The 13,709-nt window shown below is 44.4% G+C and overlaps 1 protein-coding gene across 2 annotated transcripts in view; it reads right to left on the minus strand.

Moving 5' to 3' along the window:
• The window catches only part of LOC146784378 (annexin A4-like), a 119,306-nt gene that overhangs the window by 75,192 nt on the left and 30,405 nt on the right, over positions 1-13,709 (minus strand). For both annotated transcript variants that reach the window (XM_085636265.1, XM_085636264.1), the window contains exons 3-4: positions 8,874-8,961; positions 2,774-2,868 (exon numbers count right to left, since the gene is read on the minus strand). In XM_085636265.1, coding sequence (XP_085492391.1) covers positions 2,774-2,868; positions 8,874-8,961 — 183 coding nt within the window. The remainder of the gene's footprint in view (positions 1-2,773; positions 2,869-8,873; positions 8,962-13,709) is intronic.

The following is a 13,709-nucleotide window of genomic DNA, read 5'->3' on the forward strand; positions in this document are numbered from 1 at the left end:
CACAAAACCGCTTGTTCAATTGTTTTATGATGGGGTATTCATTTTATTTGGAGCATTACAGCATCTGTGCAGCATGCATTGGCAGAGCTTTTTCAGGTTCTTGCAGCTTGAAGACTTTATTGCCCATCTGCGGACTTACAAAATCAATGGTTCATAATCCATTTCTTGATAGTTTATCGCATGCCTAAATGCCACTCTATCAGTACCTTGAATCAGATTCTTATTAGATGCACTTCTAATGAAGAGAGCAAACATAAGGAGATGATGGACGGAGCACTGAAACTTTTCAGACACAAGACCCCAGTCACAGATCTGGGTTGAATCCATCATTCTTTAGCTCACTTTGCCATCCCAGTTCAGACCCAGCCATATGCAAATCAGTCTTGACCCCGAGCCTCATGGGAACAGTCCAGCCGAAAATGCCAAGCCAGTTCTTCCCTGGCCCGGAAATAAGCATCCTGGGACCGGTTTGGGGGTAACACCCCACATCAGCAAGGCTAGCTTGAACCCAGAGTCAATTTAGTCACTAATTTATAAATGTTGTTCATTTGCCAGAGAATGTAGACCTGCCGGTGTCTTGCGATATTAGATTTAGTATGCAGCTGGCCCAAAGTACACCTAATGTATCATGCTTTAAAGCTCATTCTGTCAAGATTTTAAATATGTATTATACACCTTGCTAATTTTTTACTTATTTTTTATTTACTTACTTGAGTTTTATATAGCGCTGGCTAGACCCGGATGTATCAGAGCGCTTTACATGAGGAGAGGGTTACAAGTTACACATTGTTACTGAAGGTACGTCAATTACGAGTTACTTCTGTTGGTTCATGGCGAGTAGAAGGGTAAGGGGTAAAGTAAAAGGGCGACGGGGAGGGAGATGAAGCAGATTGACACAAGGAAAAACAAGGCAGGCAGGGGGAGAGAGATTTAGGGGAAAGGGGGAGGCAAGCAAAGAATGAAGGAGGGAAATAGGTGGGGGAGGGGGAGGAGACACAATGAGGAGACGAGGAAGTAACTGTGTCTGATGTCCGGCTGGGTGGGTGGGAGACGGCTCCCCGCGGTAAAGGGATCATTTCCAGTCTTCCATTTTGTGGGATTAGGTTTAGAATGGGCTTTTAGAGCAATCGGATAGCTTTCCGTGTAAGGCGCTGGGTGCTGACACTACCAATATCTTTGCAACTTGCCCAATCCTTTTACCATTTTGGGCTACTCTATTAAAAAAAATTAACTAATCTGCCATAGTATGGTGTAAATTTTGATCCAAAGTTAATCATGTTGGGTAATTGAAGCTAAACGCCTCGTAATGTGGTTGGGATCTATTTTTATGTAATAACAATTGCACATGTAGGCGTTGCTAAGGCACATCTACAGAACAAGTTGCCAGATCCAAGGGCATACTGGCAGGAATTCATTATTGGCTGTGGCTTGGAATTTACTATCATCCAGTATAATCCCAACAGGCGAAAATTGATAAAGCTGTGAGCCCCATTTTGTGTCTCGTATGCCTGGCTAGTCTTCATGGGGTTTTATGTAATTTAAATACTTGATCTGTTTGTTTAGGTTTTTATTCGCAATTATTGTTATCATAGCGGTAGCATGAATGCACTTTCTTCTATTGCTAAACTCAATGACACTTCTCGTTTTCTTTCAGTAGGCTTAGAGACCACCCATTGCTTACCATTGGTGGTCTTAATTATCTCATTTGCTGTGTCTTGCTTGTCAGCTGCTGTACGCTTCTTGCTCTTTGAATGCTTGTTCCTTTCCTGGAGCATGGATGCATTACTCTGCCACTGCTGGCTGCGTCCTAGTTTTCAACCCTCCCTCCCACTGTTTGTGTTGCCCCTCTCACCTGTCCACCCTCCTGCCATAATCCATGTTGCCCCCCCCCCCAATCTGGCATAACAGAAACCAAAGCACTATGATGTGGACACTGGTGGCCATGTCATAGTGCCTTTCCACCCCCCACTGTACCACCTCGCCTCCCTTCCTGAGAGTTGCCTCACATCCCACCCTACAGCACCGGGTGCGTCATAGGGCTTTTTAAACCTTCAGCCATAATGCACATCTGTTGTACAACATTGGAAGAAAAAAAAAAAAACATTGACAAAGCCAATATCTAGACCTATTGGCTTTGCCAGTGCTCGTTTGTATGAGAGGACAACATTGAGACAGTCTTCTGGTTTCATTGGTGGCTACTCAATCAATAGATTCAAGTTTGTTTTATATTAAAAAAAAAATTTTTTTTAAAGAAAAAAAAGTAGTAATCAATAGCTGCAATTGGTAGGGTAGACAAATATTAAGGGAGAGATATAGCCATTTGCCTTGGTGTGCACTGCATACTGAAGCCACTCTGGACTTTGATAGCATAAAATCCACAGACCGAATAGTGCGTACAACAACTTAAAGACAGGGTGCCCCTAGATAGGGTGATAGATTTGCCGAGACAAAGCTGCACAAAAGCCTGTATACATTTAAAAACGGCTGCAATAAGGCCACAATTGGGGACATGATCCTTCCCACCACTCATGGTGCAAAGACTCTTCGCCACCTCAGACAGTCCAAACCCCGACCAACAGGCCAGGGCAGTAGTAAGAAACCAGGGTCACTGAAAGTGAGAGGGCGCAGGAGTGGGGGCAAGATTTTAGTTGAGCATTTAGGCATAAATGATGGAATTCTCATTGACCTGCTCAAATTTTGAAACTTCAAAGAGCCCGCCCCCCCTCCCCCCTTCATCAGTCTGCATGGTACCATTGTCCTGAGTATCACCTACCTTGCCAACCGTGGTCTTATAGGCTATTTTGATTTCCTGGCGTTGAGAGATCGTACGGTTCGCAATAATGTCGATGATGGCGTCTTCATTTGTGCCTGGGGACGGGGAGGAGAGATGCAACAATTTTAGATTTTAAAAGGCATCGGAGAATACAGTAATTTCAATTAGAATGCACCATCCGAACCAAGAGAACTACACCAATTCCTCCATCTTCTATACACGGAGTCTGAGCATTTTTATTTAAAAAAAAAAAAAAAATGAATGTAAAAATAAAAAAAAAAAACATCTTGGTTAAGGGTTCAGCAACAGGGGCGTTTCCTTTATGCATTCATCTCATACCAAAGGACGGCCATGGCGCTATCAAAAAGCAGTATTTAGGGGTGTATCAACTGACAGAAGAGCAAGATCAGACGCTTGGAGGACTGGAATTGGCAGCAGATATGGGCTTGTGGGAAAGAATAGAGCATGCTCGCTGATTAGAGGGGGAAACGCCGACTTCAGTGTTTCAAATTTAAAGGCTCCTTTTCATTATTGAAGTTGTAATAATGCCTCTACCTGGAGACCTGGACTGGTAATCCCACAGGGACCTTTCCTACCCTCTTCTACAGCTTTACCTTCGGTTTAGTTAAATCTTCAAGTTGGTGATCAGTATCGCTTTTAAAAGAGCCGGAGCAAGGGAAAGAGGATGGACAATGATCGAGTATCCTTCAAAGGGATACGTACTACAGTAGTTCATCTTTAGTCAGTGTCCTAGCTCTTTCATGTACTCACATCAGGAAACAAATAGCCAAACAACTAGTTGGAGGTCACCAAGGTCAGGAGTACAAGGAACAAACTGTGGGGTGCACCCTGGCTAACCAGAACAAGAAAACAGACCCAAAGAACTTAAGAGGGGAGGGACTAGAAGGATCAGGGCATTGGGATTTGCACCCTCCAACACTGCCTCACAAATACAAAAAGCATAACCCAACGAGTTAATGGTGTACCAAACAATGAACCATTCGTCCTTGGGGTGGGAACAATCACTATGTCTGGGGTAGTCACTTTACGAAGATTCAGAGAACACACCACAAGTATCATGGAGACCCCCAATTGACAAAAACGTAACTTCGTGGGGGCCTCCTGGTGTTCTCTGTAGGTTACTACAGAGTAAGGATCCCACTTCAAATGAAAAGATAAACCTGAACAGCAAGTATTTCAAATTAGTGACTGCAAGATGTGGGAAGAGGTTGTATAGAAAATGTCCATATTAAGTAAGGGATCATGTTTGCAGCAGACCCTGTAATAGGGCCACTTGGCAAAAATACGTAGACCACTGTGGTGCTGGAAGACTAATTCTCCTTTGGCACCATACACTAGTTTTTAACTAGAACCCTGATATTGGAGGAATAAATCAGTTTGAGATATCCAGGAGATTTTTTTTTTTTTTTTTTTTTAAATCACACCTTGTGGGATCCATTGGTCTCCACCCATGCACTGGAGATTCTGTAAGCGCTTTCCTTATTTGAGGAAGCCTGTTGACCATTAGAACCATTTTTGGTGAGTGCGTAGGCCCGAGGATGAAGCATGAGACCAGGTTATGTGTGTGAAGGCTTACCCAACTTTATTTATATGTTCACCATACAGTTCTTGTTCCCATCCCAAGGACACATGGTCCCCTGTTGGGCACACCATTGACTAGTTTGCTTTTGCTTTTTGTATGTGTGTGGAAAAGAGAATAACCACTCTGAAGCTGGCTTCTGGAGAGGAATGCTCACAGAATGCAGGAGGTAAAGTAGCCCGCTAACCTACAGGTCTCTGAAATTCAAGTTGTTGCCTGTAACACCACAAAAAGGTGCCTCAGCTTAGATGTGCTGGACATGCACAGGACTCGGAGGTTGCTGGTTATCATATGGATAGGTAGTATGGCCTAGAAGTTTGTGTCAGACCGCTGCTCTTGGTATAGGGTGGCCATATTTGCATAAGGTCCCCCCCCTTCTGTACAGACAGTCGAGTTACAAAATTAAACATTCTATTGACGAGAAAAAAAAGAAATGGGAGGAAGAAATAGCTAAGGCAGGAACATGCTTCTAAAGACGTTTTGTAGTTGGTTGTGATGTTCAATGATGGCTTACAAAGCAGAGTTGAGGAGAGTTAAAGCTGTTGTATTTACTCAGCACGGAATGTTGCTGTGAAGCTGCCACGGGTACATGCTGTGATTGCGGCAGAAACGCATTAGCAAAAGGATAATTGAAAAAATGTATTGAACAAAGAACAAAACCAGAGGTATGGAAAAAAAATTAGAGGAATTAAAAGGAAAAAAAATATGGCCATTAACTGCTTTCAACATTTACAACTGGGCAACAGTATCTTAACTTCAGGGCTCTAAATGGGACCCAAGCATTTGCATCCAGACCAAATTCCTCCCAGCACCATCAAGCTTCCACCCAACTCATATCTTTCAATCCTCCGGCACATATATGGTGGAAACCAGGCTGCAATGAGAGACCAGCATAAGGCCAGGCAGGCAAAGTTTCACTCCTTCCATAGGGAGGTCTGTCCGTCTTTGGATCAACAACTCCAACCAGAAAGGAATTTTACTTGCGGCACACTCGGTCTGAAATATTAAATCCTCCACTGGTTCGACATCGGAGAGATTCCGATTTATGCTTCCAGAAGCAACCATACATAAAAACAGAATTGCAGTCGTGCATTTTCTACATAACTACGGCTAACATTTTAAGACCTGCGGCATGAGAAGAATGTCAAGATTAATGCTATGCAAGCTGGTTTTCCCACCCACTGCAGAGCAGAAAAGACTGCCAAAAAGCACACTTTTAGTACATTATTATAGTGACTTACTAGTTTAGGGCTTCATATACTCAATTGGGCCCTTTTGAGGATACCATGTGACTTACAAGCAGTGCAGCGGTTTCGAAAAGTGGTTTAGCGAGTCAAACAATCAGTTTTACAAATTCCAATATGTAGTAAGACAGGAAATGGACACCACTTTGCACACAACACGTTCATACTGCACGGCAAGACTCTCTCACTGTCTCAAAGTGCGGAAGTTAAAGCATAGTCAAATGGAAGGAAACCATTTCTTTGCTACGTTTAAGCGGTTTTATATGCATAGCATTAGAAATACGGCAATATGCAAATGAATGAATGTTTTTATAATACAGTAAGATAAGGAAAATAATTACAATTTTTGTCCTTACTAATCTTTCAAATTTAGGGCATTTCATTGAAACCCCACTATCTTTGCCTCCACACTCCTCCCTTACTCAAAATTAAATTATACAATTCTACAGATTGGAAATTCATTAAAGTACGTCTTAATTGTTATTGCAAAGTGAACTCACCCCTCCCACCCCCAACCCCAAGTTACAAAAAAAATATTAAATGAAAAAAAGTTTAAAACCGGTACGAAAGAAGTTTAGGGGAGGGGGTGTGGGTGAAGCAAGATCAAAGATTAAATAAGTCAATACTAGTGCTAAACGAAATATTCTCCCATGGTATGCAGAAGCAAATTCCAAGAGAATTCTTCAAAACCTGCTCTGGCTAATCTACTCCCCTCCCCCAAATACACAAAACAAAATCACCCGACGGGGAGTAGCTCTTGAGAGTAATGAGGTCTAGTGAGAAATCACACAAACTGCTCAGTTCATGGGCAAAGTGGGCAACCGTTTGCCAGGGAGAACCAAAGGAACTGCTCGAACCTCACCATCCACCCTTTTTTTGGTCGAATCCTGCGCGGTCTGATTTGCGAACGACAACTTGGGGGAGGGAGGTGTAGCGGGGGATAGGAAGTTACGGGCAGTATGCACCGACGATCAGGATTTTGAACTATGGGCAGACATTTTGGAAAGCTTAACGAGGTGGTGCTGCAGACGGGCGACTTAGACGGGTGTGTGTTCATGGTTGGGTCAGAGTGCGGCATGGATCATGAGCCGGAGGTTGTTAATGTAGTTTTGTGGACCTCCCGGTCCAGCTCTAGGGTCCCCCTCCCTTTTCATTTTTGCCGTTCTACTGTTCCATGTCCTTCCCCACCCAAAGTTGTTTTGAGGACTTGGAGCGAGGGGTGCCTGTTCTTAGACGGATGTTACTGGCCTTGCCCGCTGCCGCTTCTTGCTCTTTTGCGGATTTACTCTGTTTCATCATGATTGCATGCAATATTGATTTCCTGTGACTAGGTAATGATCAATGTTAATGCTTGGATTCTGTACTGGAAACAGGTAATCCTCTACACCATGAACTTGCAAATGTATTGTTTCTCTGTGCCTTGATAATTGCATAGACGACAAGAATATTTAAAAAAAAAAAAAAAAAAAAAACACAAACACATCTTGGGGGCATTTGGAAAAATCTTGCTTGGGAATGCATTCCGCCCAATGCTTACAATTGACCTTGTGGTTTTCAACTCACATTTGCTTGCTTTCTGTTTGCTGGCTTTGCTTTAGGCTGTCCAGCTTGAGCTCAACCCTTCCCATGCCCAAACCCCATTTGCTGTATTCTTCCACCAGTACTGAAATTTTGTAAACAGCCCTTTAAATCTTGTTCTTATCTTGTCAAATTTGCTGTGCATTCAAAGACAGAGGTCAAATGTCAGACTGTCTTCCTGGGAGTTTTTTTCTTAGCAGAAACCAAAATGTTTGTCTGTAAATTAGGTGCGCAGAAATGTCAGAATATTGACAGCACAAATAAAGCACGTGTAGGTAATTCTGAAGCACTGTGTAAATATATTTTAAAACGATTAGTAAAATAATACACTGGGTGATGACATTCACACATTACTGTTTGTGCACTATACACTTTATCGGGTAAAACTAAGTCTGTGCAAATGTAATAGTCCTTTCAATTGAAGCTGTGATGTCTGTAACGGCAGTGCGTCACCACACCATGAAGATTCCACTTTATCCCATTCCGCTATACTCTGCACCGCTCCACGCCACTGTACTCTAATGTGCACCACTCAGCACTACACCATGTCTCTCAACTCTATGCCAATGTACCCTACTCTGCACCATTTGCCACTGCAGTCTGTGCCAATTCACTAAGCCACTGTAATCTACTCTGCACCATTGCACTCTAGAACAGTGTACCCTATGCCACTCCACTCTGCATCACTTAACTCCACTTCAATCTACTGTGCCATTCCACTCCGTAGTACTCAAAACCAACAAATTCTACACCACTGCACTCTATGGCAATCTACTCTGACCCACTTCACTGTATGCCCCTATACTTCACAATCTAATCTATACCATCGCACTGACACTTTACTCTGCACCACTCTATGCCACTAGAAACTGCACTAATGCACTCCACACCACTTAACTCTGCCACTCAACACCTCTGCATGCTACCTTGCACCACTCCACACAACTTCACTCTGAAACAATCTACTCTACGTCACTGCACTCTACGCCAATGGAATCTACACCACTTTACTCGAATCCAATTACCTCTATGAAAATCTACTTTACACCACTGTACTTTATACAACTTCACTCTAGTCCACTCTACAACACTCCACTATGCTGTACTCCATTAAACTTTACTCCACTCCGACACCTCTACTACTCCACTCCACTTTAATCCATTCTATTGCTCCACTCAACCATACATCCCCTCTACGCCATTACACTCCTAAACTACTCCACAACATACACCACTCAGTCACTACGCAACACTCCATGATGCAACACACCACTCCATTCCACATTGACACTTTATACCACTCAATTCTACTCCACAACCCCTTCTCCCACCAGAATACTCCATACCACTCTTCACCACTCCAGGTCACTCTACTTCTCCCCCACTAACTTTCAGCCATGCTGAACAGCAGGCACGCTGGTGTACAACATGGGTAAAACCTACTGACAAAGCAAATAGCTTTTGCATAGGAGAGACCTATGGGCTTTGCCAACACTTGTTTAAATTTACCCGCACAGCAAAATTGGGTTGGTTATTGTAGACCAATTTCGCTCGGCAGGCAAATTAAAAAAAATATTCTTGGCTTCGAACTAATTTGACAAATAGGTTTCTCCCATTCAACACGGAGGTAGGTCTTCTGCAATGATTGATGCTTAGCTGTGAATACTTTTGTACTTACCAGCACCCTTCATGGCGCTCCGCAACTTCTGTACATCATCTGCAGCATTGAAGGAAGCATAGGGCTTGATGGTGCCTTTGGGTCCGGCCTTAAACAGATGGAAAAGGAGATTAGGACTTGCTCTTCCCATAAGAATTACAATGGTTCAAATTAAACACTGTTACCGCCTTACTTGGGTGGTAGAGCTAGCTCATGTGACACCCTTTAGATGGCATAACTATGCAATTTCTAGTGACAAATGGCCCCATTTCTAAATCCGATTCTTTAAAACGCAAACAGATTGATAACAGATTTAATGACGTACACATCGGTCAGACCCTGTTCAGTGTGACATGGGGCAACCAGCTGCTACTGGGCCACAGCCATCAGGGCTCGGTAGTTTGCCTCACGTATCAGGGTCCGTACTACTATTCCTGCAAACTGGGCTAAATGCAACCCTTTCAGCCCTGGACTACCAGGAGTCACAATGGTGTGCAGTCAAATGCTTCCCAGGGAGGTCAGTGTGGGGGCACAATAGGCCAAGCACTCAGGCACCCAAAAGCGTAATAATGTGATTGTCCAGCCCAGTGCCCCTTTTGATGGAAGAAAGAACCTAACATTTTAAAATGCAATGCTACATAAAAGTATCAAATACCCAGGACCCACGTGTGAGGCTGGCACTTCTAGGTAAATCTGTCCCCATCTCACTGGGCCACAATCCACTCTCCTTCATTACTCTAGGGTACTCCGGTGTGAGTAATGGTGCAGGTGCAGCTCTTTCCCATTGTAATAGCACTGTGTAGAACAGCCTTGGGCCTTCCTGGGAAGAGGTATCGCTGCAGTCATCTTGCAGGTACAGGTCCGGGCTTGGCGACTGGGTAGCTTTGGGGTACTGCAGAGGATAGCGCCACGGCCACTCACTCAGTTGCTTTGGCACAAATTTGGTAAATAAGCTTCCCCTTGCAGTGGAGTGTTCTACACAGGCACATGGTCGACAGGTACAGTCTGTTCATCAGGCAGACTTGGGCGAGTGGCACAGCCACACTGGTCTTATTTTCAGCGCCATGACTACTTCAAAAAGATTACTTCAGTCACTTGAGAAGTACCACAGGTCAATGGCAGCCCCTTCCTCAGCAGCACAGACCACTCTGGCACACCAAGGAAAGTACCACAGCTGCGATGTCAGGGTCGACAAGGGGATTTGCTCATGCAGAGAGAAGACACAGCTTCAGCGTTCAAGACCAGCTCAGAATCACACCAGTCCTGCTGTTAACGAGTTGCTGGTGTACGGATCCACAACACTGGGGTCAACAGTTCTTGTCCACACCAGTAATCAGCTTCTCATGCAGGGATGGCTCGCCCCATCTTCCAGGCAGACGTCAGCAGGCGTTTCAAGACTGTGACAACAGTTCTTCCTTCAGATCAGACGGCAGGTGACGCCTCCTTCTTGTCTGGGAAGCTGGCTATCAGCTCTGGTTGCTCAGGAGTCCTATGGGTTATTTCCGGAACACCCTCTCGTTGGTCAGAGAACTTGGAAGTGGACCAACAAGAAGTCCATAGCCCCTCGTTTATACAGGGATGGCAGGCAGAGACTGGATTCCCTCTCTGCCCTTTAAGAAATGGTTTGAGAGGATTTTCCTGTCGTGGGTCCTCCAAATTCAGACTTTTCCCCATAGCAGGGTGGTCTCCAGGTTGAAGCACCCCCACCAAAACCATAAAGAGGTGAGAGCCGCCTGCATCTGCCTATCCCAGCCAAATGGGACCATGATCAGGTAAAGACAAAATGCGGATGCCTTTATAAAGGCCTTTATACCCTGAAAACAAAACTTCAGTGCCATGGTTTATCCATGCAATCCACTGCATGGTAGATTCAGAAGAAAAATCAGCAGCCCTCTTCAAAGGCTCTACTAGAATTCCTACAAAGCCTGCCTCCTTTAACCCTACTTCAGTGTCCAATCAGTGGTGTAACGAAACTTGAGGGACAGCCCCCCCTCCAAAGGGGGGGGGGGGTGGTCTCCAGACCCAGTCAAGATCTCAGAGGCCATGGGTCTGCCACCCGTGAACAGTGCTGGAGGGTGCCCATCTTGAGCTGCCCCACAGGGGAAGCGGGACCTATTATGCAACTGAGTCCCATCCCTCTAGACTCAGAAATATGAGCAGAACACTTCCACCATCTGGGAACGTAACTTTATTTTCATTTTGTGCACAACAACAGGCAAGGGACTTCCAAAATGGAGCCCACAAGCCAGTGCCACTCAGGTTCAATCACTTTGTGTTTAGCAAGCATTTCGAACGCAACAGCCCTCCATGCATGCATGCACCTGGGATCTTTGAAATAACACCAGAGTTCATATGTAGTCTTAGAACTTTACCTGAGTGGGACAAGAGGTCTCCACTCTGGAAATACAGACACGATATGGTCATGCTAGGATTTCAAAGAATTGGGAAAGGAGTGGGATGAACGGAGTGGTAACGGCCACCATTTGAGAGGGGGCAGTCTACAGAAAGTTTTAAACACAGGGTCAGGATGCAGGGTACAAATCAATTGAGCCCAGAGTCAGGAACTGGTTTAAGTTTTGAAATTCCAAACCATCCAGGCATCAATTCCTGAATAAGATTTGGCGCAAAGGTCAAGGTTTTCACAATCACTATTGAAATTATGACTCCATTTACTTATGTGCTTATTTTATGGATATGCAGACAGAAGTAAAATAGTGTAGGGGAGTTTTCAATTTGTAGTTTTGCTGATAAATGATTTTTAAAGCAGATAGATGTCAAATAACAAAGAGCCTTTGGATGCTGAGCTACAGCGCTAATGGAATTGGTCGGAAACGGTTTTCTGGCACTGGCTGGAGTCTACTTGCGATTCTTTGGGGGGTAGGGGGTTCCACAGTTTAATACAAGGTTTTACTATCCAGAATAGGTCCAAAAGATAGAGGTGCCAGTCAAAAATATATGTCCTGTCCACTATTTTAATGGACTCTACACTGTGTTCAAATATTATCTCATTGGGCGGAACCTCAAACTACAGTTTCTCCAGTTAAATAAAAACAAAAAACTGCTGGCTGCAGTCAAGATTGTCCACTGTCAGCGATGTCCTAATCCGGAGGACTGAGACATTCACTGGAACCCAAGTTTTCAACAGTTGTTACTGGAAGTGGTCTTTAGGGAGCAAATACAAGTAAACAAATGGCAACTCTCAGAACTCCAAGAGCTTCATAAATGGTTTAAACCATACTGGAATCAGGACAGTTGGCTCCAATCAAATTACCCAAATCATATATTGTTGGTAAAAAAGTTCCACACCACTTTAGGATTGAAAAAGGGCAGATAAAGGTACCCTTGCGGTGCACGGCACGCCAGAGACAGTATAAACTCCGCCATGATGCAGAAAATCTCTGCAGATGCAAATACTAGGTTATGCTCATCGGGGGTCCTTGCTTTAACAGATGGGCTGTACGATCTTGCAGGTCCACGGTGTCTCAGTTCCTTGACGTATCTCGATGCAGGCCCTTCAGTCAGCTGGATCTGTGCAGATCTTCCAGCAATCAGTCCATTTCTCACCTCTTAGGGCAGCGCTTTACTTGGTCTTTCACAAGTCACACCAACAAAGGTCCCCAATGATCCAGACTAGGCCACATCTTGATAGCAAGACAGTAACTAAAGAGATTTCATCTCTGGCAATCAGTTTTAGAGTCTTTCAGTTCAACATGATGTAGGAATTATTGGATGGACAGGCCCAGTATTTCCTCAACACTGCTGACCAGAGCAGGCCAACCAAAGTTTTGCAATCTTTCCGCTTTAAAATGGCTTCTCAGTCAGGAAGTAACATCTTCCTTCTCTGGGTTCATTAGTCACAAATAGAAGGCAACCATTGCTAGTCAACAGCCACCAACACAGGAGGAGAAGGAAAGCAGGGTTCACTCTAGTAGGGGGAACCTAGACAGACCAAAGATAGGGATGGGTATGCTCCCACTTATCCCATCCCAACATGCAAAACTGTTTTAGGAACGAGGTTCCCCCGATCACAGGCATGTACAGGCGGCCAGTGCCTACATGGATAAAGGGTAGCCAGTACGGAGACCATGATCTTGTGCACCTTTACACACGATGTCTGAAACAGATACCATTACTCACTTGGTCACAGTGAAACATGCACAGAAATACATCCATCGCACCCGTGTCTGAGGATAAGAAAGAGATCCCAGTTATGGGGAGATGGGCAACCTTAACAGCGAGTAAACCGGCAGTCTCCACACAGGGTTTCTGGTTTAAAAATTTGGGGGGGGGAAAAAGCCTATGCCTTGGACAGTCCATCTTCTGGCCCCACCACTAGCCACCTCATAGCTTAGTATTATATTTTGAATCCATGGAATGGCATTTGATTTCATTGCTATTATTGTGCTACAAGATGCATGTTTGAATAAGTACTCGCTGACAGGTTCATCTTGGGAACTTCTAACTCCAATTACTCTTGTACAAGTTTCAGCTACCACGAGAAGCACAGGTAACCTACTTCCCCAGCTCTCTGTACCCCCCCCCCCCCCCCAAAAAAAAAAAACACCGTTGCATGCTTCAGAAGTGAAACAGGTGCTAAAGAACACAGCGCATCTCACATGCTTACCCAAGCAGGAAGCACACTGGACACGATACCATGACAGATGTGACAGAACAGACCACATACCTTCTTTACACAGGACACCACACAGTGATGTTTAACTCAAGAGATGAAACCACCACTAAAAAACACATTGCAATGGCACAAGTTTCCAAATTAATGCAATACACGAGTAAAAGCATACATTTTAAGAAACATGTGGGGCTTCGAAATAAACCAGTGTGGCCTTTGATGAAATA

Source organism: Triturus cristatus, chromosome 11 (genome assembly GCF_964204655.1).
Source record: "Triturus cristatus chromosome 11, aTriCri1.1, whole genome shotgun sequence".
NCBI lineage: Eukaryota > Metazoa > Chordata > Amphibia > Caudata > Salamandridae > Triturus > Triturus cristatus.